We start from the raw sequence: 23070 nt of genomic DNA, 5'->3' as shown, positions 1-23070 counted from the left end.
ACCTTACTAAAATCCATGTAGCTCACATCCACTGCTCTACCTTCATCTGTATGCCTGGTCACCTCCTCAAAGAACCCATTAAAAAACTGACAATCACCCTTTGAGCAGAGAGAAAGAAAACAAACCGTGCAGACAATAAAAGTAACCAAGTAGTATTTGGAACAGAAGTGAACTTCAGACACAAAGCCCAGAGCAGCTGGAGCAGGCCCCAGCCGCAGCCTCAGTTCAGTGTAGAGCAGAATAAACATCGCAGAGCAGTGAGCAGAACCGGCTTGATCCTCGCCCTTCGTCCTGACACTCCGCATTTATAATCCATCTGGCCCGGCATTTAAATCACCTAAACATTAAGTAATTTGTCACACTAGCACCTGGTCCTGTTGTATTGATGTGCTCTGGGTCTGCACCCTGCTGCAACGTTTCAGTGCAAACCTGACCTTTCCGAATCATCCTGGTGATTAGATCAATCAAACCACTCTCTGTTTACGTGGAAAGGTCTCAAATCTTCCTCTCCTCCCCTTCAACCTACCTCCACTCCACTCGCCTCGAACATGAATTGACCTCACTGTGTCTTTGCCTTGAACATGCTTCGATCTCACTGCAAATTTGCCTCGAAGATGCTTTTACAATGCATCCACAAGCTTCGACATTTGAATCAGCCTCATCTTCGTTCACCTCTTCATTGTTTTTGAAGATCGTTTACCATCAGCTTTTTCATAAAAAGATTATGTTCAGCAATGGTACAAGTATGAGGGTCAAATGTTTATAACAAGTAATTAATTTCTTAAGATAATTTCTTTATCCCTGAGCTGCACCACCCATCTTGCTACTGAGTGCCCTACCCCAACTGCCCTCTTTATCATTATCACCCGCTAATAAACTTCTACTGTCCTGATTCTAGCGATATCACCACTTTTGGGAACCTTGACTGTTCAATTGGCTAAAAACACAATAAATCGACATTGATTCACATTGGTTCTCTGTTTGCTGGTTGAGGGACTTTGTTTCCTTTGACCACATTTATTAACATTTCTGTTTGATGCTGCAGAGTACATCACATTGCCGTTGATTATTTTGTTTAAAATGGTGACTGTGAGCCAGTGTGTGAGGCCATTTGTCTGATGGCATCTCCAGAAGGATATTTATCCCCTGAGAGAGGGTGAATTTGTGTAATTTTAAGGGCGAATCAGCAAAGCACCTGCTACCAGAAGGGGAATGAATTGAACTTTATTGTATTCACTTTATTGAACAGAGTAAAGAGTATAGCAGCCAGTGTGGAGGAGTCAATGGCAATGTCAGGCCCATAATAGAATTTTCACAGCATCAGCAAATCTCTAACCCCACTTTCAGAGATTTTCCTTCCTGTACTGGGTGACATGATTCAGATCGGCAAGTGGCTACGCACAGCTCCAATGCCACATTCAAGTTTGCTGATAACGCCACTATCATAGACTAATGATGAATCAGGATATCAGAGAGAGATTGAAAATCTGGCCGTGATACCATAACAACCTCTTGCTCAATGTCAGCAAGACCAAGGAGCTGAACGTTGACTTCTGAAGGAGGAAACCAGAGGTCCATGAGCCAGTCCTCATCTGAGGATCAGAGTTGGAGAGGGTCGGCAACTTTAAATTCCTCAGTGTTATTATTTCAGAGGATCTGTCCTGGGCCCAGCACCTATGTGTGGTAACAAAGAAAGCACAGCAGCCCCTCTACTTCCTTAACAGTTGGTGGAGATTTGGCATGACATCTAAAACTTTCACAAACATCCTTAGATCTGTAGTGGAGTGTATATCGACTGGCTGAATCACAGCCTCGTAGAGAAATACCAATGCCTTTGAATGAAAGTAGTAGATACTGCCCCCGTCCTTTACGGTTAAAGCCCTCCCCACCACTGAGCAATACAGCAGCATCTATCATCACAAATCCCCACCACACAGGACTATCCTCTCATCACATTGCTGAAATCAGGAAAGAGGTACGGGAGCCTCGACTCCCACACCACCAAGTTCAGGATCAGTTATTGCCCCTCAGCCATCAGGTTTTTAACGTTAGGGATAACTTCACTCAACTTCACAGATCCCATCATTGAGATGTTCCCGCAGCCCACAGACTCAATTGTCCTGACTCTTTATTGATATTTCTTGCTTACTTACCTTTTTATTATTTCTTTCTTTTTGTATTTGCTCAGTTTGTTGTGTTTTGCACATTGGTTGAACACAGAAATGGTCTTTCATGAATTCTATAGTGGTTATTATTCTATTAAGATTTTATTAAGTATGCCCACAAGGAAATGAATCACAGGGTTGTGTATGGTGACATAAATGTACTTTGATAATAAATATACTTTGAACTCTGAAGTTTGTTAAGATTCTTTTCCCGGATCCTGGCTTTGATTCGTCCTCATCTCTCTGTAACTTTCAGTCTTCATCCCACACTTCCGTTCTCACACACTTTCCACCCACACAGAACAAGGAGAGGGTTTTCTTGTCTTCAACATCCACCTCACCAGCATCTACTTTCAGATGTCGCCATTGTTCCCAGTGTAACCAGACATCTCCAGGCCCTTTTTCAGGTTATTCTCCTCTCCCTCCCCTCAGTCCCAAGGATTTCACATCACTGATCCCTGCTGATTATCACATTTTCAACCACAGAGTAACCTTTACCATCACTAAACATTGATTCAATGACCCTGGTGGCAACCAGCAGAGTGCATTATGTCTGCAGTTACCAGCTTAATTTTGATTGATGGTAATCCTGATGTTCCTGGTCCAAACATGTTGTGAAGGAGGCAATGTTCTCATGATCAGTGAGATTTTGTCTGTTTGCTGAAATGACACTGTTAAATCTATACACAGATCCGTCATCACCACCATGCAGGCCATGCTCTCTTTTCACTTCTGCCTTTGGCAAGGAGGTAAAGGATCCTTAGGTCCCACACCTCCAGGTTTAGGGCCAGTTATTACCCTTCAGTCATCAGGCTCCTGAACCATCGTGGATAATTTACTCACCTTAACACTGAACTGATCACTGAACACAACCTATGGACTCATTTTCAAAAACTCTACAACTCATGTTCTCAGCTTGCTTTCTTTCCTTATTAGTCTGCCTATCTGTGTTTATGTATTTATTCATTTATTTGTGTTTTTGTTTATTTATTTGTATTTACACAGTTGGTCTTCTTTTGCACAGTTTTCTTGTCCGTCTTTGTGTGCGGTTTCTCAATGATTCTATTGTATTTCTTTGTTCTACTGTGAATGCCAGCAAGTAATTGACTCTCAGGGTAGAACACGGTGTCATATACATACAATGATAACAAGTTTACTTTGAACTTTGAACTTGAGGCAGTCTAGACTGCCAGGAGCAGTGACATTATTCACTTCAGATAAGGGAAATGGAAAGATGATGGTAAGACCTCAGACAAAGTCAGGAATCAAAAGAATCAGCATGGTGAGATTAGTGTACTGCATGGCATGTATTGCAATGAAAGAAGTATCATAGGAAAGGCGGGAAAGTTCAGGGCAACAATCGAAACGTAGAATTATGATATTGCAGACTTTAGTGAGACTTGGTTACAGGATGGGCAGGACTGGCAGCTCAGCATTCTGGGGTTCCTACAGGAGGCAAGTGCAGAGATTCTGGGCCCCTAGTGAAGATATTTAAACCATCCTTAGTGTCAGGATAGTTACCAGAGTATTGGAGGATAACTAGTGTTGTTCTGCTCTTTAAGAAAGGCTGTAAACATAAACCAGGAAATTATAGGCTAGTGAGTCTGACATCAGTTATGGAAAGGTTCTCAGAAATCATTCCAAGAGTCCAGATTTATAAGCATTTTGATAGACAAGGACTGATTAGGGATAGTTGGCATGGTTTTGTGTGAGGTAGATTGTATCAAAATAATCTTATAGAATTAATTGAGGAAGTTAACAGGAAAGTTGAAGGATACTGTCTATATGGATTTTAGCAAGTTACTTTTACTAGGTCCTGCATGGAAGGTTCAGTCATTTGACATTGAAGATGAGGTAGTAAATTCGATTAGACATTGGCTTTGTGGGAGAAGCCAGAGAGTGGTTATAGCTATTTGCCATTCTGACAGGAGTCTGTGACTAGTGGTGCTCTGCAGGACTGGTGCAGGGTTCATTGTTGTTTGTCATCTATATCAATGACCTTGGTGATAATTTAGTCAACTGGATCAGCAAATTTGTGGATGACACCAAGATTGGGGTGTGGCGGACAGCGAGAAAGACTATCATGGCTTGCAGTGGGTTATAGATCAGTTGGCAAAATAGGCTGAAAAATTGGCACGTGGAAGTTAATACAGACAAGTGTGAGGGGTTGCACTTCAATAGGACCAAACAAGGTAGGTCTTACACAGTGAACAGTAGGGCACTGAGGAGAGTGGTAGAACAAAGGGATCTGAGGATATAGATTCATAATTCATTTAAAGTGGCTTTACAGTTAGATAGGATTATAATAGGATCAGAAGGAAAACTTTTGGAACATTGGTCTTCATAAATCAAAGTACTGTGTACAGGAGATGGGATGTTGAAATTGTATAAGACATTGGTGAGATCTAGATTGAATTGTGGCACATAATTCTCTGCAACATCTGCAATCTCCAAAGGGATCCAACAAGGAGGCACAGCTTTCCCTCGTCCCCCTACCCCATTCCCACTTTCTGTAGGGATCGTCCCTACACAACTCCCTTGTCCATTAGTCTCTCCCCAACTGATCTCCCTCCTGGCACTTATGCTTGCAAGCAGAACAAATGCTACACCTGCCCCTACACCTCCTCCTTCACTACAATTAAGGTCCCCAAACAGTCCCTCCAGGTGAGGTGTCACTTCACTTGAGAATCTGTTGTGTTCATATACTGTGTCCAGTGTTCCCGGTGTGGCCACCTCACATTCCCATTTCTATATGTCTATCCATGGCCTCCTCTACTGTTGCGATGAGGCCGCACTAAGGTTGAAGGAAAAACAACTTATATTCCATCTGGGTAGCCTCCAACCTGATGGCATGAACATTGATTTCTCGAAGTTCCGGTAAGGCCCCCCAACCCTTCACCATTCCCCATCTCCTTTTCCCTCTCTCACCTTGTCTCATTGCCTACCCTTTGCCCTCCTCTGGTGCTCCTCCTCCTTTTCTTTCTTTCTTCCATGGCCTTCTGTCCTCTCCTAATAGTTTCCCCCCTTTTCCAGCCCTGCATCTCTTTCAAGAATCAACTTCCCAGTTCTTTACTTCACCCCTCCTGCTCCCAGTTTCAACTGTCATCTTGTGCTTCTCCCTCCCCTAGCCCAAACTTTTAACTCTACTCCTCACCTTTTTTTCTTCAGTCCTGCCGAAGGGTCAACTTCCATAGATGCTGCCTGGCCTGCTGAGTCCAGCATTTTGTGTTTGTTGCTTGGAGTATTGTGTGCAGATTGGTCACCTAGGTACAGGATCGATGTAAATAAGGTTGAAAGAGTACCAAGAAAATTTACAAGGATATCTCAAGGACCTGAATTATAAGAAAAGTTTGAATAGGTTAGGACATTATTCCTTAGATTGTAGAAGATTGAGGGGAGATTTGATAGAGGTATACAAAATTATCAGGGGTATAGATAGGGTAAATGCTCGCAGGCCTCTTCCACTGAGGGTTTGTGGGACTACAATCTAGTGTCATGAATTAAGGATGAAAGGTGAAAAGTTTAAGCAGAACATGAGGGGAAATTTCTTCACTCAGAGGGTCATGACAGTGTGCAATGAGCTGTACTTTTCTATGACTCTCTGAATGTAAATGTCTGTGAAAGATCACTGTAATTTTAATGGAATTTACATTTTTTATTTGTTAATTTTACTTCAGTGCCTTGGATAGTTAAGTATATTTTCTCCTGTACAGTTGTAATAGTTTTCTGATTTTTAATAGTTCGATGATGTTTGGCAGCACAGTAGCATACATATTTACACTGCCAGTGATTGGAAGGTTACTGTCTATAAGGAGTTTGTGCGTACTCCCCGTGATTGTGTGCATTTCCTCTGGATGCCCATATGTACAGCTCAGGGTTAATAAGTACTATATTGGTACCAGAATCATAGTGCCAATTGTGGGCTGTTCCCAGAACATCCTCGGACTGTATTGGACATTGACAGACACGATGCATTTCACTGTAAGTTTCAATGTTTCAATGCACAGCTAATCTTTAATCAATCTTTTAAAAAATGTTTCCAAATGCATTCACAGTTTTCAAAAGCTGTGACATCCAGCTGAGAGTTACGATTTAGCCATCTGCAAGTTGTTTCAACATTTTTGTGGGCACTGCTTCTTTACCCCTCCTGTGTGAAAGTGTTACAATGTGGAAATCACTCATCAACCCAGAAACTCACCAATGAAAAGATTGGGGAAAACTTGTGTGAAGATGCTTCACAGGTGAACATAGATATTGTAGATCAGTGACCAACACTGTGAAAACAGCCCATTGTAAATCTCAATGGTTACTGTGATTCACTGGATTGTGGAGTTGTCCTTTTCTTTATTCCAAGTGTCATTAAGGATGACCTGTATCTAATGGAAAAAGGTAATTCTACCAAATATCTGATCAACCATTGTAATGAAAAGATGTTTGTGACTGAGTGGTCTGGAGGATAACAGCTGTGTCCATTACTCTGCATTCTACAGGTGAGGTGTTCACATCTGGCAGATCCCTTTACACATTTATATTCTCATTGAACTGCACACCCCAGCAGTATGAAGTACAAAGTGTATCACTGCCCATTATTTCAACAAGATTATTCATTGTCAAATGGGTTCTACACCCCTCTCCGTTCCTCACATTGTGTCATCCAAAACCTGCTTCTCCATAATTCTCCACCTGCATCACACAATTTCTCTTACAGTAACAGCAGTTCAATTCCTGGTTCAATACAGCATTCAACTGATCCATCAGACATCTCCCCATGGGTCACATTCTGGTTCCCTGCATTGAGGTAGCTTGCCTCACTACACAAATACTCAGAATCCTTTGGTTCGGTCCCTTTCTATCTTCATCTGTGACACTTCACATGCTCTCGAACACCTTAGTCACTAAGTTTCCTGGCCTTGATCACCTCATATTCACTATGGATATCCAGTTCCTATACAGTTCTCTCCCTCATCAGGAAGGATGTCAATGTCTCTGCTTCTTCCTGAACAACAGACCTGAACAGTTCTGCTCCACCACCACCCTCCTCTCTTTGGCAGAACTGGTTCTCCTTTGGTTTCTCCCACTTTCTCCAATCCCAAGGTGTTCCCATGGGCCTCTGTGACAACCCCAGCTATACCTGACTTTTTGTTGGCTACAAGCCTACACTGGTAACCCTCCCCAACTCTTTCTGTGCTTCATCGATGACTGCATTGGTATTGCTTCCTCCACCCCTGCTGAGCACATCTGTTTCATCAACTTTGCCCCTAACTTCCACCCTGCTGTCAAATTCACTTGGTCCTTCCTTGACACTTCTTTTCTCCTTGATTTCTCTGTCTCTGGATATAGTCAATCTACAGATATATTTTATAAACCAAGTAACTCTCCCAGCTATTTTGACTATACTGCTCTTTTCCCACTGGGTTCCCCTTGTCTTACCTATCACCCCACAAGCCTCTGTATCATTCTCTGTAACATTCACCATTTCCAATGGGTTCCTACCACTAAGTACATCTTTCTATCCCACTAGACCCCACCCCATCCATAGAGCATGTTCTCTATACGACTCCCTTGTCCACTTATCCGTCTCCACTGATCTCCCTGCTACAACTTATCCCTGCAACAGGTGTGCTAAACCTGCCCCTACTCCTCCTCCCTCATCACCTTTCAGGGGGTAGCTGTCCTTCCAGGTGACCCAACACTTCACCTATGAGTCTGTCGGTGTCATCTACTGAATCCAGTGCTCACAGTGTGGCCTCTTGTACATCAGAGAGACCTCATGTGGAATGGGAACTGCTTCATTGAGGACCTTTGCTCTGTCTATCACTATAGGTGGGATTTATCCATGATCACCTATTTCAATTTGATTTTCCATTCCCATTCCTAAATGCCTGACCATGGCCTCCTTTAGTGCCATGATGAGGCCACACACAGTTTGAAGGAACAACACTGTTATGTCTTGTAACTCCAAATCATAAAACTAATTAAAAAAACACAGGGAGACTGGGACAAACATGTAGTCTTTGTTTTTACAATTATCTAGGTGTGCGCTTATAACATGGTGATGTGATGACGTATGACATTCACACACTTATTCATATTATCCATAATTGTTTATTAAATAAAACAAAGAATGCTTAATCAAACAATTTATTTGCAATATCACCCACTCTGCTACTCAGCCACTCACATAATACACACATCGATGTACCATTTACTATATAATACAACTGCTATATAGACATCCACAGAATAGCTGGTGAGTTGATGGTTGTGGAGTGTGTTGCATTACGACATGCAAGGAGGAAGCTGGTGAGATTCTGATTCTAGTTTCAAAGTACATTTATTATCAAAGGACGTATGAATAATGCAGTCTTGAGATTTGTTTGCTTATAGGCAACTACAAAGTAGGAAACCCAAAGGAACCCAATGAAAATAAAATAAAATGAAGACCAACACCCGATGCACAGAGAGAGGGAGAAAGAAACACAAATCATGTGAACATTAGAACTGAGCAACAACATTCTGAACTGAAGTGAGTCTTCCACTCCAAACCCCAGAGCAGCCCGCAGTAGGCCCAAAGCCTCAGTATCAGTTCACTATATTAGCAGGTACGGAGCACAGCAGCTGGGGCAGTCTTCATAACCTCAGCACCATGGAGAGGAGTGGACATCACGGGAGAGTGAGTGATATCGGCTCTCGCCTTCAATCCTGACACTCTGTCTTTCTAGTATATCTGGGCCAGTGTTTAAATTGCCCAAACAGTGTATCATACGTCACACACTAGGATCCAGGCAAAGCTGCAGCGAAAGGCTCCGGGCCTAGACCACACTGCCTAGCAACTCGCTCCATGCCCAGATTTCACTGCCCCACCTAAAGCCACTCTTTATTTCTCCAAATTGGCTTGGTGCCCAGAGCAATCTAACCCGCATGTGGGCCAGTTGCATGGGTGTCAAAACTCCTCTGCCTTGATATCTCCTCTCCAAATGCCTCACTACATTGCCTAAATTCTGCAAAGTACCATGATGGTTCATCCCGTGAATTTGCTTTGCCTTGCATGCCTCTTCACTGTTTGCAGTGGAAATATACAACAGATTGCTTCAGAAAAGGGGTCATTAGCTGTGTTTTTAGTCAAATTCCTTGCCTTTTGACTGACCAGTGAACTACCACACATTTTGGTAGCAGATTCAGTGTTATTGTGTTCTGCTGACATTGATCGCAGTGCAGTCTTTAGACTCTGGACAAACCTCTCCACTAAACCATTTTGTAGCTGGGTGGTGCAGTGCCGATATGCTTTGTCTTAATCAAGAGGAAATTACAAATCTTCTGTAAAATTTTTAGGAAGTTCCTTTTCCAGGTCTAAACAGGACAATCCATCAGCATTCCTATGATTTCTCATCCTCTTGAATTCAATCTTGTAATTGTGTCCTCCAATAATCAGAGCCCATTTTCACATTTGTGCTGCTGAAGTTAGTGGAATACCCTGCTGTGGATTTAAGGTGGTTGATAATCAGTAATGACGGTAAACTCTCTCCCATACAGGTCGTGGTTGTACCATTTGACTCCCCAAACAAGACTCAATGTCCCTCTGTCAATCCGTGCATTATTTTCTCTGCACTGGTCAGGGAATGTGATGCAAAGGCTGTACTGTATCCAGTACTCCCGATGTGGCCATTTATACATTGGAGAGACCCGCCGCAGACTGGGAGACCATTTCGGCGAACACCAGCGCTCAGTCCTCCAGCAGTGGCGGGATCTCCCTGTGGCCACACACTTCAATTCCACTGACCACTCCCACTCTGACATGTCTGTCCATGGCCTCCTCTACCATCAAGATGAGGCCGCGCGCAGGTTGATGGAGCAATACCTTATCTCCCGCCAGGGTAGCCTCCTACCTGCCGGCATGAACATCCAATTCACAGACCTCTGTTGATACCCCTGCCCCCCCTTATCCCCTTAGTCTGGTTCTCTTTCTCTCTCATTTTCCCCCCTCACTATAATCTCCCCCAAGCCCTACCTTTCTTTCTCTTTTATTTCCCATAATTCTCCACCTTTCCCGAGCCCATTTCCCTCCAACCTATCACTTCCCAGCTCTCTACTTTATCCCTCCCCCCACTTCTTATCCCCCCTCGACCATCCCACGTTACTTCACTCCTCATGAAGGGTTTCGGCCCGAAATGTTGTCACTACCTCCTCCCATAGATGCTGTCTGGCCTGCTGAGTTCTGCCAGAATTTTGTGTTTTTATTTATTTCCAGCTCCTGCAGATTCACTCGTGAGACCCTTCACTTCCATCACTGATAACAGTTGACATGAATGCATCTGCACCACAAGACAAGGCATCACAGGCAAGCTTCCCTGGATGAGGTGGATCATAATGTGTGAGTACAGTGTCTGAGCTCACCATCTGTTGGTCAGCCTCTGGATGCCAAAAGCTGAAATACTTCCCTCCAGAAAGGATTACAAACATATCCTCTATCCTGGGCAGAGGGCATTGATCTACTTTCAGGACTGGGTTGGTGGTGACCTTAACATCACCACAGATCCTGTCAGACCCATTCTTCTTGGCTGCTGGAACTACTGGTGTTACCCATGGGCTCCACTCAACCTTGAAAATACTGATATAGTCTCCAGCTGATCTAGTTATCTGAATCTTTTTTTGCAGACAGTATAAGGAACTGGATGGGCTTTGTAACACTTTGGTGTGGCATAACAGTATTTTACTGTTGATATGTCTGAGTTTTCCAATGCCATCTTTGAACACTGCTGTGGTTTTATCCAGAATCATTCTCAAGTCATTTTCTGTTGACTCTATGGCAGAGGATGTGGCATGCAAATGGAGGATATATCTCCAGTCAAGTTGTCGTTGTCTCAGCCACTCACATCCCCTCAATGCTGGTCCTGCTGTTTTCACCACATACAAACTCAATGTGTCTTGTTGGTTGTTGTATCTCATTATTACAAATGTCACTCCCACTGGAGTGATCTTTCTACAGTATACGTTCTTAGTTGGACGTCTGCAGGCTTCAGTTCAGAGATGACTTTCAATCTGATTTTGTGCAATTCCATTTTAATTAATTTTCTGAATCATTTCTGCTTCATACTGCTTTTCTCTTGTCAGTTTTCACGATGTAAATCCTGTCCATCCAGTCCTGTGTCACTCTCATTACTGTGTTACGTTCCCCAGTAACCGGGTGACTTATCAGCAAAGATAGATGGGTCCGCTGAAGCCGGATGCTACTATTTTCAAACGTTTTTATTTATAAAGGGGCACAAATGCATGGTTAATACAAAACATTCAGATCATGTACATCGTCACAACTCAATCTAAAGCACAGGTATAGTAATAATCAATCAGAAATAAGCTCTATCGTTGTCTAGGGGTAATGTAGATATATATTGTTTGCTGGATATCTAAAGGTCCTTTTGTGGTCACTGCAGTTCCACCAGCTGCCGTTGTCGTGGTGTCGCGTTGGTGCACTTTTGTTAGAAAGAGAGAGAGAGAATGAAATATTTACCCAACAGGTTTTCCAACCTGTAGGAGTTCGTTGGAAGTCTCGTTGGGGAATGGACTCTCATCTGTGGCCTCCCCTGTAGCTAGGCCGTTCTTCCGTGGTGAGGTCGCCAATCCCAGGCAAGGAAAAGACGCACACGAACCCCACCACCGGCTGTCGCTATCAAAACGCTGTCGCAGGAATTCTCGCGTATCTTCTGGTGCGTCTCAGGCCCCGCCTCGGCAGCCCACCTTTTATCTGGACTGGCAGGGTTGTAGATGTCAATCAGGGTGGGGGGTGAGGCTGCCCTAGGGAGGCTGCCTAGCCCACGTTGCCCTAGGGCTTTACACGTGGTCTTCATGAGACAATAGTCAGAGTCACTTTATTCTGCTTCTCAGGAGAACGTGGTCTTCCGCACGTCTCCCTCTCTCTCTCCAATTTCCTGTGTCTATTCAGCACGTCTCTCCCCCTCTTGGGTCAGTTGACCCCCCTTTGACTAGGGCTCTTGCGATTCTCACAAAGGAGGGGGCTGAGGTCATAACAACTGTTAGAATTTTCATGAAAAACATGCAGATTAGTGCTCTTTGTGAAACTGCAACAACTTTTTATCACTTTGTCTTTCCTGTGCAGTCTATTTAGTTTTGTCTGCCAGACATGCTTTGTGACCTACTTTGTTGTATTTTCTGAAAGTTTCACCTTTAAACCTGCAATTGTCTGATGTATGTGAGTCATTGCCACAACAGTCACACAATTTGATTGGTCAGGCTGGTTCCTGTTCAGACACTGCAATTTTGTTCACGTTCACTTTCATTCCTGACTGAAACTCAATTGTCTCTGTCTGCTGTTGTGTCTCAGGCTGCTGGTTTGTTTTGATTTAATGATTTCAACAGCTCTTTTAAATGTGAGTTGTGCTTCAGTTAGGAGTCATGCTTTAATGATTTCCTGAAATGCCTTTCCACTACATTTTTAATGATGTCACAATCAGATCTTTACAGATATTGAAGGGAAGACACAGCCACTAGTTTGTACACAGCAATATTGCAAACACTGTGACCTTATAATGTCCACACAGTCTGACACAGGCTATTGATTGACGGGTGAGCATCATTCAGACACCTGGAGATAACTTCTCGGCTCCTCTTCAAATTAGGATCACATGTCATTTATGTCCACCTGTTTCGTGTCTTTAACGGAGTTTCAGTCCCTCAGTCAGACACAAGTGTTCCTCAGAAATGGATAAGCAATATTTCAGAAAGGAAAGCAACAAAGGGGAAAGTTTTCATGTGGAATTACGGCAGGGTTTAGAGACAGGCCTCAAATATTTTAACCACAGCAGACCATGATGTTGGTGCTGACCAGTTAATTGTTGCCAAATGCAAACTTCATCACCCTCTCTGCGTCCTCCGTAAGGTCCTTTAGTGCATCGGTCAGTATTGAATAGATCAGGAGAAATGATGATCCTGCTCCAAAAATGGAACCAATGAGAGGGACGAAGTGAAAAGCAAATTCCACAGCTGAAATGGCAACAACTGTAGTACGCCAACCTAACCTTACAATTGTATCTTTATTTATTTCCCCCAGCAGGGGAGTTTTAACTATAGCCTTAAGCTCTTTCACAGGTTTATTTGTGATGTTGGCCAGTCTTTGAAGCGAGGAACCATCCAGACACAAACACTTACGGAAATAGATTATTGCCCCAATCAGTATGCTTATATCACAAGCAAAGGAGAGACCAGGAACAGGGACTGCTCCCACTGCTCCCGAAAGCGTTGCCAACATCCAGATACGATTCTGCAGTATTTCCTTTTTCTTTTGAATAATCTCTACACTTCGGTTTGGATAGGCCAGGACAAAGATACTTTTCATTATAATTGACAAATCATCTTCAAGTGCTTTATTTAACCGATCAAAATCATATTGATCCTGTTCGAAACTGGATATCAGGAACACTGACGGGGTTGGAATCCCAGTTTCCTTCAAATTCTTTAAGCAGTCATTCCGAACAAATTCCAGTTCTTTTTCCTCATTAACTTCCTTCCCCTGTTTTCTCATTGAATCAAAATCAGCATCAATCTTGCTGCAGACAAAGTAGAAATTTTTCCTGAGCCGTTTAATCTCTTTCGCAAGCTTTGCATCATTTTCTTTGAAACGACAAGCTGATATTATGATGAAGAAATCATATCTTTCAAATTTCACTTTCTTGAGATAAGGACCTGCTCGAAATTTTGGAGATCCAATTCCTGGCAGGTCCCAGTAGCAGACATTGGGCAGATTGGGATGTGGGTATCTGGTTGGCTCCTTTGTTGCTTCCCTGATCCCAACTTCAGCTGCTCCCGGATCAGTGCTCCGAAGTCCTCTCATGGCATTGATGAAGGTGGATTTTCCTGTACCTGTTTCTCCTGTCACTGCGATGTTAAGCTTTGTCTTGTCCAGTTCTGATAACTTCTGCTCTATCAGAGATGTAACTTTATTCACCCCACCTGTTTCAAAGTCGGACTTCAGTTTGTTGAGCTCTTCCTTTGTGAAGAATGTGGCATTCTCAGCCTCAGCCACCTGTTGACTGAAAGGAAACATGATCATTATCATTTCTAATTATTAAAAACTTCCATTTCTTCAGATCCCCATTCTCTTGTCACCCATCTTATTTGGGACAATTTGTTGTGACCAGTTACCCCAAAAATCAGCAGTTCGTTCTGATGTGGGTGATAATTGTAACATTGGACATTGGAAAAAAGTTGAATTTCCCCATGGGGATGAATCAAGTATCTATCTATCTATCTATCTATCTATCATACAGGCAAACCTACAGGACCACAAACAATGCTTGTAAATTTCATGTGGATAACACCATAGGTCAGGCTGCAAGCTGGCTCTCTAGAACTATGAGTATTGGAAATCTATCCATACAATCTCTTGATATCAATGCAGAAGTCCTTACATGATAGCTGCCAGTTCAACCAGTATCAACTCCATCATAAATAACCTTCCTTTCTCTACAAGGTCAGATGACATATGTTTGCTGATATACAAGATTCAATTTATTTCATCATGAAAACTGAACAAATTCATGTCTGCTGTAACAAAGTGACCCAGGGGGGCGCAGTGGCACTGTACTGCAATTGGTGCAGCAGACTGACACCACCAGTGACCTGGCTTCATCCTGGTCTCTGGTGCTGTCCGTGTGGAGTCTGCATGTTCTCCTGTGACCAAGTCAATTTCCCATGGGTGATCTTTTCCCATGGGTGTTAGTTGTTAGGTTAGATAGATAGATAGATAGATAGATAGATACTTTATTCATCCCCATGGGGAAATTCAACATTTTTTCCAATGTCCCATGCACTTGTTGTAGCAAAACTAATTACATACAATACTTAACTCAGTAAAAATATGATATGCATCTAAATCACTCTCTCAAAAAGCATTAATAATAGCTTTTAAAAAGTTCTTAAGTAGTTTACTTAAATACATTAAATACAATCAACCCCGGCACTTTAACATATCTTACTCCTGGCGGTTGAATTGTAAAGCCTAATGGCATTGGGGAGTATTGACCTCTTCATCCTGTCTGAGGAGCATTGCATCGATAGCAACCTGTCGCTGTAATGTGCCCCTGTAATTTTCTTGTCCTGCAGGTGGGAAAGCTGGAAACTTGATGTGTATGTGAGAGAGAATTTGTTGGATGGAAATAAGCAGGTGCATGGGAAAGGTGGGAATGCTCAGTGGGGGGGGGGTGGAGGGTGGCAACAGAAATGAGTCTGGGTATCATAAAGAAAAATAAGAATGTACAAGTGATTTGAAAAGATGAAAAATCTGTAAAATGTTCATGTCTGGGATAAACAAAGATTAGTAACATGTTTTTAACAAATGCCCAGGCTGTCACCATCTCCAAACAAGGAGAGTCTCACCACCTACTCTTGACACCAATACCACACAGACTTGTCACTGTGTGTCACATACACGTCCCCTACACTGTTTCTTCTTGGCTACTCTGACAGCAGCTCACAGCCCCCTGATCTCCACTAATAAAACAGGGCACTACTGATTAGGGACAATATCACAGCTGCTCTCAGAGGGAGTGGATAATGGGGGCTTATCCACTGAGCCCATAAGGGTAAAACTCAAGGTGCAATTACTCTGATTGGATTACATTATAGAGATCCCAGTAGCAACCAACATATTGAGGAACAAACATGCAGGCAGATTGGGAAGATTGTCAAAAACAACAGGGTTCCTTTATTGGGAAACTGCAATTTCACCAAATTAGACTGGGGCCTTCTTTGCGCAAGAGATTTAGACAGGGCAGAATTTGTCAAGTTTATCAAAGACAGTTTCTGAAAATGATATGTGGATAGTCCAACTGGAACAAGGGCCACTCCAGACCAGTTATTGGGAAATGTGACTGGTCAGCTGACTGACCATTAAGTGGGGAGAAGTAAGAGGAAACAGTGATTACAATACCTTAAATTCTGATAGCTTTGAGTGAGTATAGATATTACAGGAAAGCATTAAATTCTCAGAGTTTTAAATAGCAATTAGGTAGAGTTAATCAGGAATAGTTGTGGTTGGGCAAATCTGTTCTTTGTCAGGTGTTTAATGGCCAACTTTACAGAATATGGAACTGATTTGTTCTAGACAGATGGAAGGACAAGTGTGGCAGATTAAGGGAGCATTTGAAAAAGATTATTAATTCAGTCAAGAGGGGAAAGGAACTGTATGTACAGTTCAGGTAGTTAACATAATCGAACAGAGTCCTTGAGGGATGTAAAGAAGCCAGAGAAGAACTCAAAAAGGGAATTAGGTAACCCAGGAGGGGCAATGAAAAGTTCTTGCATGTTATATTGAAGGGAATCCCAGGGCATTCTACACATACATCAAATGTAAGAGAATAACCAGGGATAGAGTAGGACCACTCAACAATAGAGGACTAAACATACGCTTGGAGGTAGAGGATGTGGAGAAGTCCTAAATGAGTACCAGACAAAATACTGGGCAAATTCAGCAGATCATGCAGTATCTGTGCCTGACCTACTGAGATCCTACAGGGTTCTGTGTATTGATCCAACAAGGGGAAAGTCATAGAGAACAGTGAGAACAATGTGGAGCATGCTAATATGCTGGGGCATTTGAAAATAAAGAAAAAGTTGATGTTGGATCTGTTGAAGAATGTTAAGGTGAAAGGGGTTATGGTGGCAATAGATATGATTGAGGAGTTTAAGAGGTTCTTTGATAAAGTATGTGTAATTGCAGAGAATGGAGAGATATGGAGCATGTGCAGGCAGAGTAATTGGTTCAATGAGATATCATTAGCTTAAATGGTGTGGCAGAGCAACATGAGCTGAGGGGCCTGTTCCCATGTGGAGACATTCTGTGTTCTGTGACAAGGACTTTGATGGAAGGGAACACCACCACCTACAGCTTCCCCTCCATCATACACTGATATCGTTGCTCCACACGGTCACTAGGTCCACACTCAGGAATTCCAGATCCAACCCCACAATGGGATCAGATTTATCAGGATGGCAGCTGATCAACAAAGCAGATCCCATGCACCAATGAGAATGCTGAGCACTCAGTGTGCAGTGCACTGGCAGGAGTTGCTGAGGTGGGGTTCATTGTAGAGACACACAGTGTGGCATGTTCTGACCTACCTGGAGCTTTTGCCTCCCATTTCTGACGGCTGTTTCTCACAGTGTGGCCTGTGTGACAATCCAGTAATCCCAGCACCAAACAGGGAGAGTGGTTGCGGGCTTGGGTCTCCTCTTTGTCTTTGTGTAGGTTATCTCCTTGAAGGAAGTAAAGGAGGGATTGATGGTTATTTTTCTATCAAGATTATTTAATGATGCTCAGCAAATCACCTTCAATCACTGGAGAATAATGCAAGAAACCAGTGCAGAGAACAGCACAGCATAGAAACAGGGTCCTTGGCTCATATTGTTCCTGCTGACCATGATGACAAAATAAACTCATCCCATCTACCTGCACAAGATCCATATCTCTGCATTCCCTGCATGTTCATGTGTCTGTCTAAATGTCTCCTAAATGCTACTGTTGTGTCTGCTTCCTCCAGCATCTGTGGCAGAAAGCTCCAGGCACTACCAGTCTCTGTGTAAAAACATTAACTTTAAACATGCCCTCTCAGCTCATCGACGCCTTGTAGTGTTTGATATTTCAGGAAAATAATCTCCTTACAGGTCTCTCATTATTTTCTATACTTCTAACACATTTCCCACATCCCTGCAACCCCCAACACTCCCCTTCCACCACCCCATCCCTCAACACTCCAGAGAAAACAGCTCCAGTTTGTCTAAACTTTCCTCACAGCACATGTCCTCTAATCTAGGCAACTTCCTGGTAAAACTGTTCATCGAGGGAGGACAGGAACGCAGGACACAGAGCCAGGGTCGAGGGAGGACAGGAACGCAGGACACAGAGCCTGGGTCGAGGGAGGACAGGAACGCAGGACACAGAGCCTGGGTCGAGGGAGGACTGGAATACAGGACACAGAGCCTGGGTCGAGGGAGAGCAAGAAGGCAGAGCCCTGGTCAGGGGAGAGACAGAAACATGGAACACTGAGCCGGGACCCCACCTTGGGTACAGAACATAGGGCCAGGACTCATTACACAGGACGATGAACACAACAAGACAGTGGCAAATGGCCGGACCTACCTAGCGAAGGGGTGGACACAGACAGACAGTTCCAAACAGGGTGAGGCTCCAGACACAGCCAGGGTGAGGCAAGGCTCCAGGAAGAGGCGGGGCGGGGAGAGGAGAGGCTCCAGGCAGAGGCGGGGTGAGGCAAGGCTCCAGGAAGAGGCGGGGCGGGGCGAGGCTCCAGGCAGAGGCAGGGCAGGGTGGGGAGAGGCTCCAGGCAGAGGCAGGGTGGGGCGAGGCGAGGCTCCAGGCAGAGGCGGGGTGGGGTGGGGAGAGGCGAGGCTCCAGGCAGAGGCGGGGTGGGGTGAGGAGAGGCTCCAGGCAGAGGCAGGGTGGGGTGGGGTGAGGCTCCAGGCAGAGGCGAGGCTCCAGGCAGAGGCAGGGCGGTGTGAGGCGAGGCTCCAGGCAGAGGCAGGGCGGGGCGGGGCGAGGCTCCAGGCAGAGGCGGGGTGGGGTGGGGCGAGGCTCCAGGCAGAGGCGGGGCGGGGAAAGGTGAGGCGAGGCTCCAGGCAGAGGCGGGGCGGGGAAAGGTGAGGTGAGGCTCCAGGCAGAGGCAGGGCAGGGTGAGGCGAGGCTCCAGGCAGAGGCAGGGTGGGGTGGGGAGAGGCTCCAGGCAGAGGCGGGGCGAGGCGAGGCTCCAGGCAGAGGCGGGGTGAGTAGAGGCTCCAGGCAGAGGCAGGGTGGGGTGAGGAGAGGCTCCAGGCAGAGGCAGGGTGGGGTGGGGAGAGGCTCCAGGCAGAGGCAGGGTGGGGTGAAGAGAGGCTCCAGGCAGAGGCAGGGTGGGGTGAGGCGAGGCTCCAGGAAGAGGCGGGGCGGGGCGAGACTCCAGGCAGAGGCAGGGCAGGGTGGGTTGGGGAGAGGCTCCAGGCAGAGGCGGGGTGGGGCGAGGAGAGGCGAGGCTCCAGGCAGAGGTGGGGTGGGGTGGGGCGAGGCTCCAGGCAGAGGCAGGGCAGGGTGGGGAGAGGCTCCAGGCAGAGGCAGGGTGGGGCGAGGCGAGGCTCCAGGCAGAGGCGGGGTGGGGTTGGGAGAGGCGAGGCTCCAGGCAGAGGCGGGGTGGGGCGAGGAGAGGCGAGGCTCCAGGCAGAGGTGGGGTGGGGTGGGGCGAGGCTCCAGGCAGAGGCAGGGCAGGGTGGGGAGAGGCTCCAGGCAGAGGCAGGGTGGGGCGAGGCTCCAGGCAGAGGCGGGGTGGGGTGGGGAGAGGCGAGGCTCCAGGCAGAGGTGGGGTGGGGAGAGGCGAGGCTCCAGGCAGAGGCGGGGTGGGGTGAGGAGAGGCTCCAGGCAGAGGCAGGGTGGGGTGGGGTGAGGCTCCAGGCAGAGGCGAGGCTCCAGGCAGAGGCAGGGCGGTGTGAGGCGAGGCTCCAGGCAGAGGCAGGGCGGGGCGGGGCGAGGCTCCAGGCAGAGGCAGGGTGGGGTGAGGCGAGGCTCCAGGCAGAGGCAGGGCGGGGCGGGGCGAGGCTCCAGGCAGAGGCGGGGTGGGGTGGGGCGAGGCTCCAGGCAGAGGCGGGGCAGGGAAAGGTGAGGCGAGGCTCCAGGCAGAGGCGGGGCGGGGAAAGGTGAGGTGAGGCTCCAGGCAGAGGCAGGGCAGGGTGAGGCGAGGCTCCAGGCAGAGGCCCAGTAGTTTACCATCAATTGCATCCTTCTTAATTCCAAAGGCATTACTCCCATTTCTACCTGCAGGGCTGATACTGGTGATGTTTTAAAAGCCCCACTGCACACTCTTAAAACCTGAGCCTGAATCACATCCAGTTTCCTTTTAAGAGACCTAGCTGCTGATCCATATGCTACACTTCCATAATCCAACACAGATCTTACTGAAGCCATATACATTCTCTTTAATGCTGAACAACTTGCTCCCCATTCCCTACCAGTCAAACATCTCATTACATTTATTATTTTTTACATTTCTCCTCAACTTTCCTGATATGGTCTGCCCATGTTAATCGTGAATCAAATATAACTCCCAGAAATTTAAATGATCCAACCCTTTCTAATTCAATCCCATACATCCTTAACTTCTTCCCTACCTCAATTCTTTTCCTAGTGAAAAATACAGTTTGAGTTTTTTCCAGCTGAAAATCTACATCCCCAATCATAACCCCACTCTACCACTTCATCAATTGCTCCTTGTAGTTTCCTGATTATATGCTCCATGTTCCTGCCTCTTTTCCACAAGGCCCCATCATCCGCAAACAGTGACCTACCTATATCCACTGGTACCTTTGTGCAGACATCATTGATCATAATGATGAAAAGTAACAGGCTAATCACATTACCCTGAGGTGTGCCATTTACCCCTATGTACTGTTTTGATAATTCTGATCCAATTCGAACTTGAATTTTTCTACCAAACAAAAAATCTTTAATCCAATTAAAAACTCTCCCCCCAATCCCCATCTTGTGCAGTTTAATTAATAATCCTTCCCTCCACATCATATCATAGGCTTTTTCAATGTCAAAAAACACTGCAACTACTGATTCTTTATTTGCCTGGGCCTTTCTTATTTCCTTATCACTGAGTCCATGGAATTCCTTCCCTTCCTAAAACCACTCTGATAACTTGCCAGCTTTCCTCTCTTCTCAAGATCATATGATAACCTTTCTGTTATCATCCTTTCCATTACCTTACATATATTTGATGTTAGTGCTTTGGACAAGACACTACCTGCTTTCTCCCAGTACGTGGATTGCTACACCAGGGGTAATAGGACTATTGACCTACTGTATGCAAACGTAGAGGATGCATATAGTGCATCCCCACTGCCTTCATTGGGGAAAGCTGATCACAACCTGGTTTTGTTACAGCCCAGATATAAATCAATTGTGATGAGGCATTCCACTATCACACGGTGGACTCCTGAAGCTGAACAGGCCCTGAGAGACTGCTTCGGTACTACTAACTGGGATGTACTGCAAGGGGGGCTCTGTGGGGGCGTTGAGGAGGTCACTGAATGCACAACGGACTATATTAACTTTTGTGTGGATGCCGTTGTTCCTGTTAGAACTGTTCGCTGCTATCCCAATAATAAGCCCTGGATCACTAGTCACATCAAAGGCCTCCTAAACCAGAAGAAGAGGGCCTTTAAAGATGGTGATCGGTTGGAGCTTAAAAGAGTTCAGAAGGAACTCAGAGTACAGATAAGGGGGGCAAAGGAGCAGTATAGGAGGAAGCTAGAACAAAAGCTGCAGAAAAAAAGCATGAAGGAGGTGTGGGATGGGATGAATATCATCACCGGATGCGGTGCAAAGCGGGGGGCAAACATAAGTGGAGATGTGGAGAAAGCGAACCAGCTGAACAACTTCTTCAATAGGTTCGACAGCACAATCTCATCCTCACCGCAGGACTCCACACCAGGCTTACTTCCCTCACAGGAAAATAGCCACTCACAGGAGACCTTGCCCACGCCCAGGATTACGGCTGCACAGGTGGAAGGTCAACTGAGGAAGATCTGTACCAGCAAGGCGGCTGGACCGGATGGAGTTTCCCCACGATTACTGAGGGCCTGTGCGACTGAGCTGGGAGAACCACTACAGCGCATCTTCAACATGAGCCTGGAGCAGAGAAGAATACCCAGACAGTGGAAAACATCCTGTATTGTCCCGGTACCGAAGAAACCACAACCAAAGGAGTTGAATGACTTCAGACCTGTTGCCTTGACGTCGCACGTGATGAAGACCATGGAGTGGCTGATAATACAGAATCTGAGGCCACAAACCAGGCACGCCTGGGATCCTCTTCAGTTTGCGTATAAGGAGAAGATGGGAGTGGAGGATGCTATCACGTATTTGCTGCACAAATCACTCTCTCACCTAGATGGGGTCAGTTGTGCTGTGAGGATTACATTCCTTGACTTCTCTAGTGCCTTTAACACCATCCAGCCCAGGATCTTAAGGCACAAACTAACGGAGATGGGAGTAGACTCTCACATGGTGGATTGGATAGTGGACTACTTGACAGATAGACCTCAGTATGTGCGGTTGGGAGACTGTAGGTCTGACACGGTGGTCAGCAGCACAGGAGCGCCGCAGGGAACCGTACTCTCTCCGGTCCTGTTCACCCTGTACACATCAGACTTCCAATATAACTCGGAGTCCTGCCATGTGCAGAAGTTCGCTGATGACACGGCCATAGTGGGGTGTGTCAGGAATGGACAGGAGGAGGAGTATAGGAAACTGATACAGGACTTTGTGATATGGTGCAACTCAAACTACCTGCGTCTCAATATCACCAAGACCAAGGAGATGGTGGTGGACTTTAGGAGATCTAGGCCTCATATGGAGCCAGTGATCATTAATGGAGAATGTGTGGAGCAGGTTAAGACCTACAAGTATCTGGGAGTACAGTTAGACGAGAAGCTAGACTGGACTGCCAACACAGATGCCTTGTGCAGGAAGGCACAGAGTCGACTGTACTTCCTTAGAAGGTTGGCGTCATTCAATGTCTGTAGTGAGATGCTGAAGATGTTCTATAGGTCAGTTGTGGAGAGCGCCCTCTTCTTTGTGGTGGCGTGTTGGGGAGGAAGCATTAAGAAGAGGGACGCCTCACGTCTTAATAGGCTGGTAAGGAAGGCGGGCTCTGTCGTGGGCAAAGTACTGGAGAGTTTAACATCGGTAGCTGAGCGAAGGGCGCTGAGTAGGCTACGGTCAATTATGGAAAACCCTGAACATCCTCTACATAGCACCATCCAGAGACAGAGAAGCAGTTTCAGCGACAGGTTACTATCGATGCAATGCTCCTCAGACAGGATGAAGAGGTCAATACTCCCCAATGCC

At 45.7% G+C, this 23070-nt stretch overlaps 2 protein-coding genes across 8 annotated transcripts in view; one reads left to right on the top strand and one right to left on the bottom strand.

Moving 5' to 3' along the window:
- LOC140734485 (interferon-inducible GTPase 5-like) overlaps window positions 1–23070 on the top strand; it is a 153909-nt gene that overhangs the window by 78889 nt on the left and 51950 nt on the right. The window lies entirely within an intron of this gene.
- LOC140734484 (interferon-inducible GTPase 5-like) overlaps window positions 10288–23070 on the bottom strand; it is a 24313-nt gene continuing 11530 nt past the window's right edge. For all 4 annotated transcript variants that reach the window (XM_073058491.1, XM_073058492.1, XM_073058493.1 and 1 more), the window contains exons 2-3: window positions 17298–17432; window positions 10288–14209 (exon numbers count right to left, since the gene is read on the bottom strand). In XM_073058491.1, the coding sequence (XP_072914592.1) occupies window positions 13009–14209; window positions 17298–17317 (1221 nt within the window). In that variant the 5' untranslated portion in view covers window positions 17318–17432 and the 3' untranslated portion in view covers window positions 10288–13008. The remainder of the gene's footprint in view (window positions 14210–17297; window positions 17433–23070) is intronic.

Source organism: Hemitrygon akajei, chromosome 10 (assembly GCF_048418815.1).
Source record: "Hemitrygon akajei chromosome 10, sHemAka1.3, whole genome shotgun sequence".
NCBI lineage: Eukaryota > Metazoa > Chordata > Chondrichthyes > Myliobatiformes > Dasyatidae > Hemitrygon > Hemitrygon akajei.
The sequence above is the reverse complement of the archived record's forward strand: the minus strand, read 5'-3'. Positions and strand labels throughout refer to the sequence as shown.